At 41.2% G+C, this 17,998-nt stretch overlaps 2 protein-coding genes across 2 annotated transcripts; both read right to left on the bottom strand.

Moving 5' to 3' along the window:
- Positions 1-6,025: 6,025 nt before the first annotated feature.
- Positions 6,026-11,578, bottom strand: LOC132855386 (serine protease inhibitor A3L-like). The gene is made up of 5 exons (XM_060884286.1): positions 10,304-11,578; positions 8,297-8,926; positions 7,955-8,213; positions 6,932-7,076; positions 6,026-6,776 (listed from the first exon to the last, which is right to left on the bottom strand). Exons 2-5 carry the CDS (start codon positions 8,913-8,915, stop codon positions 6,567-6,569), a joined length of 1,233 nt encoding a protein of 410 aa, XP_060740269.1. The 5' UTR covers positions 8,916-8,926; positions 10,304-11,578; the 3' UTR covers positions 6,026-6,566.
- Positions 11,579-12,218: 640 nt separating this feature from the next.
- LOC132855385 (serine protease inhibitor 2.1-like) lies at positions 12,219-15,003 on the bottom strand. Its single transcript, XM_060884285.1, has 5 exons — positions 14,875-15,003; positions 13,986-14,615; positions 13,624-13,888; positions 12,571-12,715; positions 12,219-12,468 (listed from the first exon to the last, which is right to left on the bottom strand). Exons 2-5 carry the CDS (start codon positions 14,602-14,604, stop codon positions 12,262-12,264), a joined length of 1,236 nt encoding a protein of 411 aa, XP_060740268.1. The 5' UTR covers positions 14,605-14,615; positions 14,875-15,003; the 3' UTR covers positions 12,219-12,261.
- Positions 15,004-17,998: the final 2,995 nt, after the last annotated feature.

Here is a 17,998-nt window from a genome sequence, read left to right as displayed (position 1 = left end):
TTACTCCGGACAAAGTTCCGGACTCGGCGTTCCGACGGAACTTTCGGTTTTCCCGTAGTCGACGATGGAACGTCCCATAGACTTGAATGGGGAATTCCTAAAATTCCTCTAAGCTTTCACACACGCAGCGTGCGCAGAGCTCAGGCACGGCTTCTCTCCTGTGTTCTATGCAGTATAATAATAAGTAGAATCCCATAATGACTGCAGTATTGACATGAAATGTCCAAACCCTCAGTAGCCACTTTTTGCCAAATGTATTGGCACCCCACCGGGTATACTGGTGACATCACGTGACGTCACGTGTAGCCCCGCCCCCAGAATAAGCGAAATCAAAAATGAGCACAATATGGACATGTCATATATCAAAACACTCAGCCCAATGAGGGGAACTGCCCCACATGTATTTTGGTCACGTCACGTGACGTCACGTGTATAGCCCCGCCCCCAAAATAAGCGAAATCAAAAATTTGCACAACATGGACATGTGACATATCAAAACACTCAGCCCAATGAGGGGAAGTGCCTCACGTGTGTTATGGTCACGTCACGTCACGTGTCGTCACGTGTCATCACGTGAAAATAAAAAATTTGCACAACATGGACATGTGACATATCAAAACACTCAACACAATGAGGGGAACTGCCCCACGTGTATTTTGGTAACGTCACGTGACGTCACGTGTAGCCCCGCCCCCAAAATAAGCGAAATCAAAAATTTGCACAACATGGACATGTGACATATCAAAACACTCAGCACAATGAGGGGAACTGCCCCACGTGTATTTTGGTCACGTGACGTCACGTGTAGCCCCGCCCCCAAAATAAGCGAAATCAAAAATTAGCACAACATGGACATGTCATATATCAAAACACTCAGCCCAATGAAGGGAAGTGCCTCACGTGTGTTATGGTCACGTCACGTCACGTGTCGTCACGTGTCATCACGTGAAAATAAAAAATTTGCACAACACGGACATGTGACATATCAAAACACTCAGCCCAATGAGGGGAAGTGCCTCACGTGTGTTATGGTCACGTCACGTCACGTGTCGTCACGTGTCATCACGTGAAAATAAAAAATTTGCACAACATGGACATGTGACATATCAAGACACTCAGCACAATGAGGGGAACTGCCTCATGGGTATTCGGATCATGTCACATGCTCATGTCCGCTCGCCTCCAAAAGTATTGGCACCCTAGCGGTCCAGTAGCTTTCACAATCTTTCTGTCCACTTGCCTCCAAAAGTAACACTAACCCTTATGTCCACTCGCCTCCAAAAAGCACTGGCCTTTGCGAATACTTGCACCGTCAAAGCCAACATCAAAGTTTGTCTCGACGAACTTTACAAATCTAGTTATTATTATTATTATTATTCTTAGCCACAAATTTATCAAGAGTAACTCGTCCTAGGGCTTTCGAGCCACATGCACCAAATTCGGATATGTTGTAGACCCTGGTCTGAAGTTTGTTGCTACTACTTTTCTAAGCGATCGGAATTCCGGCATTCCCGGTACGGAAGCTCAAAGTGGCCTTTTTTCGTATCCACTTCCATTATAAATTTTGGAGGTTTATAACTCGGCAAGTTTTCGAGCGATTTACACCAAACTCGGACAGGTTCTTTAGGACGTTACTCCGGACAAAGTTCCGGACTCGGCGTTCCGACGGAACTTTCGGTTTTCCCGTAGTCGACGATGGAACGTCCCATAGACTTGAATGGGGAATTCCTAAAATTCCTCTAAGCTTTCACACACGCAGCGTGCGCAGAGCTCAGGCACGGCTTCTCTCCTGTGTTCTATGCAGTATAATAATAAGTAGAATCCCATAATGACTGCAGTATTGACATGAAATGTCCAAACCCTCAGTAGCCACTTTTTGCCAAAAGTATTGGCACCCCACCGGGTATACTGGTGACATCACGTGACGTCACGTGTAGCCCCGCCCCCAGAATAAGCGAAATCAAAAATGAGCACAATATGGACATGTCATATATCAAAACACTCAGCCCAATGAGGGGAACTGCCCCACCGTGTATTTTGGTCACGTCACGTGACGTCACGTGTATAGCCCCGCCCCCAAAATAAGCGAAATCAAAAATTTGCACAACATGGACATGTGACATATCAAAACACTCAGCCCAATGAGGGGAAGTGCCTCACGTGTGTTATGGTCACGTCACGTCACGTGTCGTCACGTGTCATCACGTGAAAATAAAAAATTTGCACAACATGGACATGTGACATATCAAAACACTCAACACAATGAGGGGAACTGCCCCACGTGTATTTTGGTAACGTCACGTGACGTCACGTGTAGCCCCGCCCCCAAAATAAGCGAAATCAAAAATTTGCACAACATGGACATGTGACATATCAAAACACTCAGCACAATGAGGGGAACTGCCCCACGTGTATTTTGGTCACGTGACGTCACGTGTAGCCCCGCCCCCAAAATAAGCGAAATCAAAAATTAGCACAACATGGACATGTCATATATCAAAACACTCAGCCCAATGAAGGGAAGTGCCTCACTTGTGTTATGGTCACGTCACGTCACGTGTCGTCACGTGTCATCACGTGAAAATAAAAAATTTGCACAACACGGACATGTGACATATCAAAACACTCAGCCCAATGAGGGGAAGTGCCTCACGTGTGTTATGGTCACGTCACGTCACGTGTCGTCACGTGTCTTCACGTGAAAATAAAAAATTTGCACAACATGGACATGTGACATATCAAGACACTCAGCACAATGAGGGGAACTGCCTCATGGGTATTCGGATCATGTCACATGCTCATGTCCGCTCGCCTCCAAAAGTATTGGCACCCTAGCGGTCCAGTAGCTTTCACAATCTTTCTGTCCACTTGCCTCCAAAAGTAACACTAACCCTTATGTCCACTCGCCTCCAAAAAGCACTGGCCTTTGCGAATACTTGCACCGTCAAAGCCAACATCAAAGTTTGTCTCGACGAACTTTACAAATCTAGTTATTATTATTATTATTATTCTTAGCCACAAATTTATCAAGAGTAACTCGTCCTAGGGCTTTCGAGCCACATGCACCAAATTCGGATATGTTGTAGACCCTGGTCTGAAGTTTGTTGCTACTACTTTTCTAAGCGATCGGAATTCCGGCATTCCCGGTACGGAAGCTCAAAGTGGCCTTTTTTCGTATCCACTTCCATTATAAATTTTGGAGGTTTATAACTCGGCAAGTTTTCGAGCGATTTACACCAAACTCGGACAGGTTCTTTAGGACGTTACTCCGGACAAAGTTCCGGACTCGGCGTTCCGACGGAACTTTCGGTTTTCCCGTAGTCGACGATGGAACGTCCCATAGACTTGAATGGGGAATTCCTAAAATTCCTCTAAGCTTTCACACACGCAGCGTGCGCAGAGCTCAGGCACGGCTTCTCTCCTGTGTTCTATGCAGTATAATAATAAGTAGAATCCCATAATGACTGCAGTATTGACATGAAATGTCCAAACCCTCAGTAGCCACTTTTTGCCAAATGTATTGGCACCCCACCGGGTATACTGGTGACATCACGTGACGTCACGTGTAGCCCCGCCCCCAGAATAAGCGAAATCAAAAATGAGCACAATATGGACATGTCATATATCAAAACACTCAGCCCAATGAGGGGAACTGCCCCACATGTATTTTGGTCACGTCACGTGACGTCACGTGTATAGCCCCGCCCCCAAAATAAGCGAAATCAAAAATTTGCACAACATGGACATGTGACATATCAAAACACTCAGCCCAATGAGGGGAAGTGCCTCACGTGTGTTATGGTCACGTCACGTCACGTGTCGTCACGTGTCATCACGTGAAAATAAAAAATTTGCACAACATGGACATGTGACATATCAAAACACTCAACACAATGAGGGGAACTGCCCCACGTGTATTTTGGTAACGTCACGTGACGTCACGTGTAGCCCCGCCCCCAAAATAAGCGAAATCAAAAATTTGCACAACATGGACATGTGACATATCAAAACACTCAGCACAATGAGGGGAACTGCCCCACGTGTATTTTGGTCACGTGACGTCACGTGTAGCCCCGCCCCCAAAATAAGCGAAATCAAAAATTAGCACAACATGGACATGTCATATATCAAAACACTCAGCCCAATGAAGGGAAGTGCCTCACGTGTGTTATGGTCACGTCACGTCACGTGTCGTCACGTGTCATCACGTGAAAATAAAAAATTTGCACAACACGGACATGTGACATATCAAAACACTCAGCCCAATGAGGGGAAGTGCCTCACGTGTGTTATGGTCACGTCACGTCACGTGTCGTCACGTGTCATCACGTGAAAATAAAAAATTTGCACAACATGGACATGTGACATATCAAGACACTCAGCACAATGAGGGGAACTGCCTCATGGGTATTCGGATCATGTCACATGCTCATGTCCGCTCGCCTCCAAAAGTATTGGCACCCTAGCGGTCCAGTAGCTTTCACAATCTTTCTGTCCACTTGCCTCCAAAAGTAACACTAACCCTTATGTCCACTCGCCTCCAAAAAGCACTGGCCTTTGCGAATACTTGCACCGTCAAAGCCAACATCAAAGTTTGTCTCGACGAACTTTACAAATCTAGTTATTATTATTATTATTATTCTTAGCCACAAATTTATCAAGAGTAACTCGTCCTAGGGCTTTCGAGCCACATGCACCAAATTCGGATATGTTGTAGACCCTGGTCTGAGGTTTGTTGCTACTACTTTTCTAAGCGATCGGAATTCCGGCATTCCCGGTACGGAAGCTCAAAGTGGCCTTTTTTCGTATCCACTTCCATTATAAATTTTGGAGGTTTATAACTCGGCAAGTTTTCGAGCGATTTACACCAAACTCGGACAGGTTCTTTAGGACGTTACTCCGGACAAAGTTCCGGACTCGGCGTTCCGACGGAACTTTCGGTTTTCCCGTAGTCGACGATGGAACGTCCCATAGACTTGAATGGGGAATTCCTAAAATTCCTCTAAGCTTTCACACACGCAGCGTGCGCAGAGCTCAGGCACGGCTTCTCTCCTGTGTTCTATGCAGTATAATAATAAGTAGAATCCCATAATGACTGCAGTATTGACATGAAATGTCCAAACCCTCAGTAGCCACTTTTTGCCAAAAGTATTGGCACCCCACCGGGTATACTGGTGACGTCACGTGTAGCCCCGCCCCCAGAATAAGCGAAATCAAAAATGAGCACAATATGGACATGTTATATATCAAAACACTCAGCCCAATGAGGGGAACTGCCCCACGTGTATTTTGGTCACGTCACGTGTATAGCCCCGCCCCCAAAATAAGCGAAATCAAAAATTTGCACAACATGGACATGTGACATATCAAAACACTCAGCCCAATGAGGGGAAGTGCCTCACGTGTGTTATGGTCACGTCACGTCACGTGTCGTCACGTGTCATCACGTGAAAATAAAAAATTTGCACAACATGGACATGTGACATATCAAAACACTCAACACAATGAGGGGAACTGCCCCACGTGTATTTTGGTAACGTCACGTGACGTCACGTGTAGCCCCGCCCCCAAAATAAGCGAAATCAAAAATTTGCACAACATGGACATGTGACATATCAAAACACTCAGCACAATGAGGGGAACTGCCCCACGTGTATTTTGGTCACGTCACGTGACGTCACGTGTAGCCCCGCCCCCAAAATAAGCGAAATCAAAAATTTGCACAACATGGACATGTGACATATCAAAACACTCAGCACAATGAGGGGAACTGCCCCACGTGTATTTTGGTCACGTCACGTGACGTCACGTGTAGCCCCGCCCCCAAAATAAGCGAAATCAAAAATTAGCACAACATGGACATGTCATATATCAAAACACTCAGCCCAATGAAGGGAAGTGCCTCACGTGTGTTATGGTCACGTCACGTCACGTGTCGTCACGTGTCATCACGTGAAAATAAAAAATTTGCACAACACGGACATGTGACATATCAAAACACTCAGCCCAATGAGGGGAAGTGCCTCACGTGTGTTATGGTCACGTCACGTCACGTGTCGTCACGTGTCATCACGTGAAAATAAAAAATTTGCACAACATGGACATGTGACATATCAAGACACTCAGCACAATGAGGGGAACTGCCTCATGGGTATTCGGATCATGTCACATGCTCATGTCTGCTCGCCTCCAAAAGTATTGGCACCCTAGCGGTCCAGTAGCTTTCACAATCTTTCTGTCCACTTGCCTCCAAAAGTAACACTAACCCTTATGTCCACTCGCCTCCAAAAAGCACCGGCCTTTGCGAATACTTGCACCGTCAAAGCCAACATCAAAGTTTGTCTCGACGAACTTTACAAATCTAGTTTAATAATTGTGGTGGTTTTTGCCCCTGGTGCCCGAACCCAAACTTTTAAGGCCAAATACCATCACAATTTCTTTATTTCTTTAGTTTTGCAGTCAGACTCCCATCCCATCACACACCAACCCATCTCATCACATCTCTACCCTCCATCACTTCAGTCCTGTATGCGACATAGGACAAGACACATTTATCTGTTTGTTTATTACTGATGGACATCAGAATTTGCAGGATTTACAATTTTCCCCATAAAGAGGATGTTGTTTGTTTTTTGGTCAACTATGAAGATCATAAATGGCCGATCAAATTTAATCGTTGAATAATAGGTCCTAGAATAGCGCATGAAGCCAGTCACTGCTGTTCCTGTGTGTACAGCTTCATCCACATCTATATCTAGTGTGGCTTTATGTACAGCCTGTGGACAAAAAAGGACGAATCACCAATTAATTGCATATAATGTATAATTCAGTCATCTTTTTTCTATGCAGGGTAGAGGGCCTAATCTTCATATTAACTGCCTGTAGTTCCAAAACAATCTACATCACCATTTTGTACACAAACTTTTCTTACCTCAGAAACTAACAAGTTTTCATCAGAAATCCCAGAGAAGTTAGCTTTAGCTGTAAACATATCCATAAATCCCATTTCAGACAGAATGCTGTTCAGAGAATAGGAGGTTTTTAGGGACAGTTTAGGGACGAAGATGTTAATATCACTGGAGAAAGAGAAATGCAGGTGTAATTAATAATCCTGTAGGTTTATAAGATTAGCATAAAATATCTGAGCCAGTTGTATTAGATTAGATTTAGATAATGGTCAGATGCAAATATTTTTTCACTCCTTGCACTGCACCACACTCCTCTACAAGAGCTGCTCGACTGATCTAACCATCTCTCATGGTTAGAGGAAGGTAGTACAGTATATTGTACATCAAGACTCTTCTCGGCTCTGCAATAAAGTTCCCTTAGATGTTTAGCTGCATCACTGCTTATCTTCAAACGATGGGTGAAGACCTACCTCTTCCTGAAACTAGCACTTCATTTTCCCTGTTTGCTTTATGTATTTGTTTTTTTTGTTTGTTTTTTTTAAAGTGTGCAGTAATTCCAATCAGAGTTTTTAGGCTGATGCTATGCTAAGTCTGTAACCGAGGGTATCAGTGTTGATGTATGCATTGATACAGACTTCAAAGCACTTTTGTACATAGATCTGGATAAAGGCCGTCTGCCAAATGCAGTGAATGTACATTTTTTCTGTGGATTTCTAAATTAATTAATTCATTTGTTTCTCTACATTTACAATAAAAAAGTAGCACACTGAGTACTTTTTCATAACAGTTTGTCTTCAATACAGAACCGCAAAGAATATTAGTTCCCAACACATTCCCAAAGAAGAAATATAGCACTCTGCATAATATGATGAATGTCACAAGTCCGGATTCGTATTATCATATTCATAAAATAAATATGTAATAAAATCCCCTTAGGTTTTGAATAAATAATATCCCCTTAGGTTTTGCTTCAAGATAAATAGAAAAGAAGTTTCAAGTAATTCATCTGTATTTGGTGAAGTGCTATAAATTAATTCAATAATTACCGTTCTGACATCCATTTTTGCCACTTGGTTATGTGGTGTGGACGTAAACCCTCTTCCAAAATTGTAATATTTGTGTAAGGCAGAGCCAGTATCATGGAGAAGGAATCTATGTAGTTCAAACGAAGGACTCTGACAGACAGTTGTTGATCATAGTAAACGCGTCCATAGATCATATACATCATTTGAACTGGAACAGTTGTTTTTTCATCCACATGGAATTGATCCGCTCGAGTGTTGGGGTGAAATGATAACCCTTTACCTTAAGGAAAAAAAGCCCTGTAGTTATGAAAAGCATAAGCTGTGCCAATGGAGAAACCATGACTCATCACTGAATGAGGTTACCTTTAAAATATATATAGCTGAGGAGATACATGATGGTACGTGCATCCAAGTTTTCAATAACATTGCTGATTTTACCATGTGTCTTTTCACTCACATAGTTGTTTATTTGATCTGAGGTATCTGAAGTATTCTTAAAATCGACGGAGAAGCCTTTGGAAAGATAGAAATGCTTAAGATTCTCCAGAAATTCCGGACGTGGTTTAAAGCTGTTGTTAAAGTAGACGGCACTGCCCATGTTCAGATCTACCCCTGTTCTCTGATTGAGGTTTTGGAGGACATTGAGGAAGGCCTGGTGCATTTCTTCACTGGTGAAGAGAGAGCTGTTGAATCCGAGGCCACTGAGAAGCTGTTGATGAGTCTCACCACCTGCTCCTAAAGACAATGCAGCCAGAGCCGTGGACACGCTCAGTGGAGAGAAGAACACGTTCTGGGACTGAGCACCAGACATGATGCTTTTGTACAGACGGAAAGCAAAATCATTGTTCATCTCGCTCAGTGCTTTTATGAGGTTTTCACAATAATCAGAGTACGGATGTTTTTGTGGAGCTCTGTGTACGCTGGTGTAAATCAATACAAAGGAAAAGCAACACCACAACACACACAGGACACATCGCGCCATGACACTTCTTCCTAGTAGAGCAAATAAATAAATATATAAATGTTATGGCATCTTATATTATGTTATAATAAATGTTATTACATTTCAAAACAAATCTTTTTTTATAGCAGGGACCCAAACAATAGCTGAGGGATTTAAAATTGTACAGTAAATTTCATAAGATGTAATGTTTTTGTTTCTTTGCTTCCAGTCTTTAACACATTTACTCACTTCTCACTTCCCTAGATCTATTCAGCTATCAGCACTATAAAGTTCAAGTTCACTTTATTTATATAGCACCTTTAAAACAGCCATAGGACTGACCAAAGTGCTGTACAATAAAAGAGAGTTAGTAAAATACACAGAAAAAATGATACTAAGACAAGAGATAATGAAGCAAAATAGAATTAAACAATATAATAATACACACTAAAACAGTAAAACAAGAATAAGAAGAACAATTAAAGAACAATAAGAAGAATTCAAATGAAAGGGAAAACTATAGATATGCCAAGGAAAACAGATACGTTTTTAAAAGGGACTTAAAAATGGACAGAGAGGGTGCTAATCTTAACTCTATGGGCAAATTATTCCAAAACTGTGGCCCAATCGCTGAAAAAGCTCGATCCCCTCTACGCTTAAGTCTTGAAAAGGGAACAGTGACGAGGTTCTGGTTGCCTGATCTTAGGCTTCTGGAAGGAGAGCAAGGATTTCAGATAAATAAATAGGAGCTTGATTATGCAAGGACTTAAAAACAAATAAAAGTATTTTAGAACGAATTCTGTATTCAATAGGCAACCAGAGAAGAGTCCTCAGAAGTGGGGTAATGTGATCGCTTTTATTTATTTATTTATTTATTTTTTAAAATAAATCTGGCAGCAGCATTTTGAACTATTTGTAAACGGTTAATTTGAGTTTTGGCGACACCACAGTATAGAGAGTTACAATAGTCTAGACGAGAGGTGATTAGAGCATGTACTGCCATCTCTAAGGTTTTGTCAGTTAAAAAGTGCTTAATTTTTGATAAAATGCGTAGCTGATAAAAACTCAATCCAATGACAGCGGAAACTTGTTTATCAAGTTTTAAGGACTCGTCTAAGAGGACACCCAGATTATGTACCTGCGGAGACCTAAAGACAGATAGACATCCTAAGTCAAGTTTGGTGGCCTTTGTATTTTCTGTGGGTCTGAACACAATCACCTCAGTTTTATCTTCACTTAAAAACAGAAAGTTTTGGGCTAGCCAAGCTTTAACTTCATCTAAACACAATAAAAGGGATGTGATATATTAGGGGTCATTTTTCTAAAAAGGTCAATAGATTTGGGTATCGTCCGCTTAAAAGTTAAACAACACTCCGTATTTCCTCAGAATGGAGCCCAGTGGTAAAGCTTTTGCAAACACAACTTACCCAAATAGCAGTTTTCCCCAACCTGTTGTATAGTCCTGCTTCGTTAATCGTGTATAGCTGCAATCCTCGACCCTATTTGTTTGTTAAATGAGCATAGACACCAACCTTTACCCTGTTTATTTTTATGTTTATTAGCCAAAATACTTCCTAATCATTAACTACTTACAAACAGACACTCAGGAGTGGACATTGCGAGCATATCGATTATTTGAATGATCTGCGTTTTGCATTTCAAAAGCTAGTTTCCTAACAGACGTCTCAAGCTTTATAAGAACATGATGATGTTATCTAAGTCACTGTTGTCCTATTATTAAGAGAAAGAAACGGTTAAATGTGTATTTTATCTTTATGATTTAAATAATGCACCTTCTGACCAGGACTTCAGATTAAGTGTCACCAAATCAACTCTATGGCTGAATCCACCCAGTTGGTGCAAGACCTTATATCCTGTACTGTACAAAGTTAAGGCTGTTGCTAATGGCTTCCTGAGCCCCAGCCTCCCTGCCAACTAGTCATGTTTTTTAATGTAGGTAATGAATTCTGAACTTTTCAGGCATTTCTTGGACATGCATGCTGCATGCCAAATAATTATAATGGATTTAGGATTAAAGTAGTTCCTGGCAATTAAAGCATGCAGTGCAGGGTTTGCAACAGATGAGATCCCACCTTTTCTACTCTTGTGAATTGTTCTTCAGAAGCCTCACATGACAATAATGTGAAGAAAACATTTAAACAGGTTGCATTCATTGACGGGAGAGATGTGAAAGCCGGGACAGCTTAAATAATGGCATGTCCTACTTTTTTAATTAATTTATAATCCTACAGACCGTTGCCAGAAGCGTGTGTAGCATGAAAAGTCATTGCTACGGTGGCCGAGAAGTGCAAAACACATTAACAAATCCGAGAACACATTAACAAATCTGAAAACACATTAACAAATCCGAAAACAAAACAACAAATGCAAAAACAAAACAACAAATCCGAATACACATTAACAAATCCGAAAACAAAACAACAAATGCAAAAACAAAACAACAAATCCGAATAAATCATTAACAAATCCGAATACACATATAGTTTGTGATTGGAAACTTACCGATCATTAGACAAGACATCTGTCATTCAAGATATACAGGTGAATGACAGGTGTCTCGTCCGATGATTGATAAATTTCCATTCGCAAACGATACCTACCTTTTCTGGGTTGTCTGACTTGTCGTTGTGTTTTCGGATTTGTTAATGTGTATTCGGATTTGTTATTGTGTATTCAGATTTGTTATTGTGTATTCAGATTTGTTATTGTGTATTCGGATTTGTTAATGTGTATTCGGATTTGTTAATGATTATTCGGATTTGTTATTGTATATTCAGATTTGTTAATGTGTATTCGGATTTGTTATTGTGTATTCGGATTTGTTAATGTGTATTCGGATTTGTTAATGATTATTCGGATTTGTTGATGTGTATTCGGATTTGTTATTGTGTATTCAGATTTGTTATTGTGTATTCGAATTTGTTAATGATCATTCGGATTTGTTGTTTTGCTTTTGCATTTGTTGTTTTGTTTTCGGATTTGTTAACGTCTTTTGCACTTCTCGGCCACCGTACATTGCACATGACTCATCTCAGCTACACTGCAGGTGTATCTTTAATGCGGAGCTGCTGATTGGTCAGCTGTGAAGTGCACTGTGACATCACAGGAAGCTGGCGGATTTCAAATTTACAGATTCCATCAATGTATTTCAATTGAAAATCTAAGATATCAAACTAAAACATTAAAAATTAGATCTTCTAAACCAAGTTTCAGGCTTAATCAAGTCTCAAAAAAGTGTTTGGAGTACGAGTATGGAGATGTGTGTTGAATAACAAGCACTATAAAACTCTACAAAAGCTACAAAAGCAAAAAAAAAAATAATTAATTCTTCTGAGTCTCATTTTATAGATTTAAAAACATTACATTATTTTTCAATTATCTCAGAATTTTCTGGATTGACAATTTTTCCCATAAACAAGATGTTCTTTGTTTTCTGGTCAATGATAAAGATCATAAACGGTTGATTAAATTCCAGAGATGATGGTCGTGAACGTGCTCCAAAATTGATTCTAGTCACAGCTGTTGCAGTAGTTCCGGTTTCGTCCACATCTAACGTAGCTTTATGCACAGCCTGGGGACAACAACACACATGACTTTAAAAACTGGAATTTCCATTCATCTTTAATAAAAGTGACATAAGTGGCATGACATAGATGGCAGTTAGCTTCCTTACCTCAGAAACGTACACTTGTTCGTCAGTAATCCCAGTAAAGTTAGCCTTCTCTGTGAACAAATCCTTCATGCCAATTTGAGCCAGAATGTTATTCAGGAAATATGAAGTTTTCAGGGACAGTTTAGGAAGGAAGAGCGCATATTTTCTGCAAAAAAAGTATAGTGATTAAATTTTATGAAAAATTTAATTTATTACCTTTCCCTCTATGGTAAACTTGTATTCAGATTTCAAGACAGAACTCACTCTTCAGTAAATATGCATAGTACAGGTAAAAAAAAATGCGTAATCTAAATGACTGCATCTGAAGGTAGCAGTTCTAACACGGACTAATTCCTAAAGTGAAGCATGGTGGCGGTAGCGTCATGCTGTGAGGAAGTTTTTCAGAAGCAGGGACTGTCAGAATACTGCTCAAGCACACTCAGGACTTTGGATTAATAGTACGTTGGGGTTCCCCATGTTCTTCAGAGTAAAACAGGAGAAGATCCCTGAGAAAAATGGGCTCAACAGAATTGTAGCCTCTTATAAATTGTGCGATTACGTCTAACAGGCTGTCTCAGCGAGGTGGAGTTATGGGTCATTTGACAGAATTATAAAATGAAACAAATAAATGACTATTTTTACATTCACTAATTATTCATTAAACAAAGACAAGTTCTGAACTGGGGGGGGCACGGTGGCTTAGTGGTTAGCATGTTCGCCTCACACCTCCAGGGTTGGGGGTTTGATTCCCGCCTCCACCTTGAGAGTGTGGAGTTTGCATGTTCTACTCGTGCCTCGGGGGTTTCCTCAGGGTACTCCGGTTTCCTCCCCCGGTCCAAAGACATGCATGGTAGGTTGATTGGCATCTCTGGAAAATTGTCCGTAGTGTGTGTGTGTGTGAGTGAATGAGTGTGTGTGTGTGTACCCTGCGATGGGTTGGCACTCCGTCCAGGGTGTATCCTGCCTTGATGCCCGATGACGCCTGAGATAGGCACAGGCTCCCCGTGACCCGAGGTAGTTTGGATAAGCGGTAGAAAATGAATGAATGAATGAATGAAAAAGTTCTGAACTAACCTTTTACTCATTTGTCTGTTCCAGTTGGCTATATGGTGTGGATGTAAAGCCTCTTGCAGAACATTGAGATCATCAGGTAGAGCCAGTATCATGGAGAACGAGTCATTATAATCCAGACGAACAGCAATGGTGGAGAGTTCAGGATCAAAGTAGCTGTTAAAATGATTCCTCTCGTACATCATTTCAACTTGAACAGTCGTTTCTTTATCCACATAAAATGCTTCCTTTCTAGTATTTTGGGGACGAAATGGGATGGACCATTTGCCTTGAGGAAAAAGCGAAGGTGTTGTTATAGAAAACAAAATTATGCCTTATGGAGAGACCATGAAACAAATAAAATCAACCATATTTTATGAGATTACCTTTAAAATATATATAGCTGATCAGACACATGAGGGTACGTGTATCCAAGACTTTGATGAACTTCCTAATTTTCCCGTGTGTCTTTTCAATGACGTATTTGTTTATCTGTTTAGAGGTTTCTTTTTGCTTGGTGAAATCGACGGAGAAGCCTTCGGAAAGATAGAAATGCTTAAGATTCTCCAGAAATTCCGGACGTGGTTTAAAGGTGTTGTTAACGTAGACGGCACTGCCGACGTTCAGATCTACCCCTGTTCTTTGATTGAGGTTTTGGAGGAGATCGAGGAAGGCTTGGTGCATTTCTTCACTGGTGAAGAGAGAACTGTTGAATCCGAGGCCAGTGAGAAGCTGTTGATGAGTCTCACCACCTGCTCCTAAAGACAGTGCAGCCAGAGCCATGGACACGCTCAGTGGAGAGAAGAACACGTTCTGGGACTGAGCACCAGACACGATGCTTTTGTACAGACGGAAAGCAAAATCATTGTTCATCTCGCTCAGCGCTTTCATGTGGTTTTCACGATCATCAGAGTCGGAATGTTGTTGTGGATCTCCGTGTACGCTTGTGTAAATCAATACAAAGGAAAAGCAACACCACAACACACGCAGGACACATCGCGCCATGACACTTCTTCCTAGTAGAGCAAATAAATAAATAAATAAACAAATGTTAAGACATCTTAGCACATCTATCCTGTAAAAAGTAACAAGTTTCAATACAAATCTTTTTTCATAGCAGGGACCCAAACAACAGCTGAGGGATTTAAAATTGTACAGCAAATTTCATAAGATGTAATGTTTTTGTTTCTTTGCTTCCAGTCTTTAACACATTTACTCACTTCCCTAGATCTATTCAGCTATCAGAACTATTAAACATTAGCAAACACAACTTACCCAAATCTAGCAAGTCTTCCCCAAACTGTTGTATCGTCCTGTTCTTTTATTGTGTATACTGTAGATGCAATCCTCGACCCTATTCGTTTTTTAGCCCTAGTCTGAATCAAGGGTATAATCATTAACAGACCTGTAACAGTGCAAGCAGACGACACGAGAGTAAATATATCGATTATGTGAATGTTAATAGTTCACAGTGTTTAGCAGTTCTGGGCCTGGAGTTCTGGACCCATTGAACCACTCAGGCTACTTTTTTTGGCTTGCACATGCTTGACGCATAAACAAGCTGAATGACGTCTTCGTCTCTCCAGCGAACACTGATTCACAGTCCGGTCCACCAATTTTATGAATCACTTAGAACAGTAGTGTAATGCTATAGTTGTGCTATAGTTGTGCAAGGACATATGTGACCTTTTACACCATGTTGATCAGTGTGCACTAGCATACTTTTTTGTTGGCTGGAATGTAAAGTGGGAAGTATTTGTGCTTTTTAAAATATAATTACCTGCTTAGATTTAGCTAAGTGTTACATGCTAAAAAGGCAAAAAAAAAACCTTGTTTCTTTATTATAAAATAACTCTTAAATCTGTTTTATTTTAGTTATATAGCACTTTTAACACCGGACATGATCACAAGCAGTTTTACCAGAAATCAAACTTTTTTGTATTCTATGCTATTCTGTTCTATTCTATTTTAGCCAGTCAGGAACAACAGTGCTGAGGAAAAACTCCCTGGGACAACATAAGTAGGCCCACCATCATCATTTGGACAACATCACTGTAGCGCTATTAGAAATCACTGTTTTCTTTAACTATATACTATAGAGTTAAATGTACACACTACAGATAAACATGCCAAGACTGTAGATGGCCTAGATTAGCATGCTAACTAAGGGAATTAAAGCATAAGATGTACAATCAATCAATGCAAACTGATCAAATGTGTTTTTTATATACATAGAACACACGCAGTAAGACCGAAACCAAAGCCACGACTCACTCGCTATCTCCGGATCGAATTTGAGTTTTAACAGCATGAAGTCCAGCTGTTAGCCCACCTATATTAGCATGCAAGCAAAAATGATTCAGATGATATACATGATGTACAGAGATGGCGGAAAATTAAACCCACAGAACGCAAACAGACCTACATGTACCAGGAAACTTACTCTTGTCCGATATGTAGAAATTTTTCTCTACGCTGTTTTTTTTTATCTCAATTTACACAATATCGCACAACTGGGACTTTAGTTTCTATTAACCACATCAGGGTTCCCACTCTTTTTCAGAGATCCTTTTCCAGGACTTTTCCAGGACATTTCAAATTTAGCAAAAAAAGAGACAAGGCTCAGATTCACGGCCTAAAGTAATATGTTCTTCTCTCCAGAAGTCTCAAAAACAACGTACACTTTATGGCTATTACTTAACTATACTTTTAAAGACAATTTGTCATGTGAATGAAATTTCAACATTTATAAAATAAAAAGGGGGGCACGGTGGCTTAGTGGTTAGCACATTCTCCTCACACCTCCAGGGTCGGGGTTCGATTCCCACCTCCACCTTGTGTGTGTGGAGTTTGCATGTTCTCCCCGTGCCTTGGGGGTTTCCTCCAGGTACTCCGGTTTCCTCCCCCGGTCCAAAGACATGCATGGTAGGTTGATTGGCATCTCTGGAAAAATTGTCCGTAGTGTGTGATTGCGTGAGTGAATGAGAGTGTGTGTGTGCCCTGCGATGGGTTGGCACTCCGTCCAGGGTGTATCCTGCCTTGATGCCCGATGACGCCTGAGATAGGCACAGGCTCCCTGTGACCCGAGGTAGTTCGGATAAGCGGTAGAAGATGAGTGAATGAATGAATAAAATAAAAAGACCCTTATTAATACCCTTTCCTTTCTCAGGCCAATGCCGTCATGCATGCTTTAGTTTGCTGTGCATTCCCCTTGCACATGATATTCAGATTAACAAGGTTAATATAACCTGGTTACCCGTCACCATTTGCTGAAAACATTCGAGCACTTAAACCATTCCTAGCACCTGAAACCGCCAACACAAGACAGCATCATCCGTCACAGCGAGATTAAACAGCATAACAAAAAAACCCGTCAAAACTCAGCGTCCCTGAACAGAGCGCTTTCTGTTACTAACATTAATTGTTTCGACCAGTTGGAAACTGTTCTTTAAATGATCAAGAACATTTAAAAATAATAATTTTCCAGGACAACAAGATTTTTTCAGGACAGTTTATGTTTTCTCTCATTTTCCATGTGTTTTCCAGGACTGGAACATTGGTCATTAATTTTCCAGGATTTCCAGGTTTTCCAGGACGCGTGGGAACCCTGCACATGTTAGTATGTCACAATTACCACTTCTAATTATTTAATTACTGAATATAGTGACTACGTGCAACACTTTTAATATATTAATACGTGCATATGCAGCCGTGTCTAAACAGGGACTATAAACCACCTAAAGTATACGTTTCAAAATCTGCTCAATAATTTCTCACATGTAGAGAAAACCAGCTTTCATGTCAACCTTAACAACAAAGTTATCAGAAAGACAAAAACTCATCACACACACACACACACACCCTGTTCATATGCTGCCACGAGCGAAAACACATTATTGGCTCATTTCGGGCATATTAGGGGCACATATTAGGGGCCTAATGGTTAGAGAGTTTGTCTCCTAACCCTAAGGTTGTGGGTTCGAGTCTCGGGCCGGCAATACCACGACTGAGGTGCCCTTGAGCAAGGCACCGAACCCACCCCAACTGCTCCCCGGGCGCCGCAGCATAAATGGCTGCCCACTGCTCCGGGTGTGTGTTCACAGTGTGTGTGTGTTCACTGCTGTGTGTGTGCACTTTCGATGGGTTAAATTCAGAGAACAAATTCTGAGCATGGGTCACCGTACTTAGCTGTATGTCACGTCACTTCCCTTCCCTTCACATTAAGGGCATAATAAGGGCCCATTTGGAGCATATTATGGGGCATATTAGGAGCACATTAAGGGCAGTATTGGCTTAAGCGGTTAATGCTCTGGGTTGTTAATCAGGGTTCAAACCCCTGCACTGCCAAGCTGCCACTGTTAACTCTAAACCCTCACTGCTCCAGGGTCGCTGTATCATA

The sequence above is a fragment of the Tachysurus vachellii genome, chromosome 12 (assembly GCF_030014155.1).
Source record: "Tachysurus vachellii isolate PV-2020 chromosome 12, HZAU_Pvac_v1, whole genome shotgun sequence".
In the NCBI taxonomy this organism is placed as follows: domain Eukaryota; kingdom Metazoa; phylum Chordata; class Actinopteri; order Siluriformes; family Bagridae; genus Tachysurus; species Tachysurus vachellii.
The sequence above is the reverse complement of the archived record's forward strand: the minus strand, read 5'-3'. Positions and strand labels throughout refer to the sequence as shown.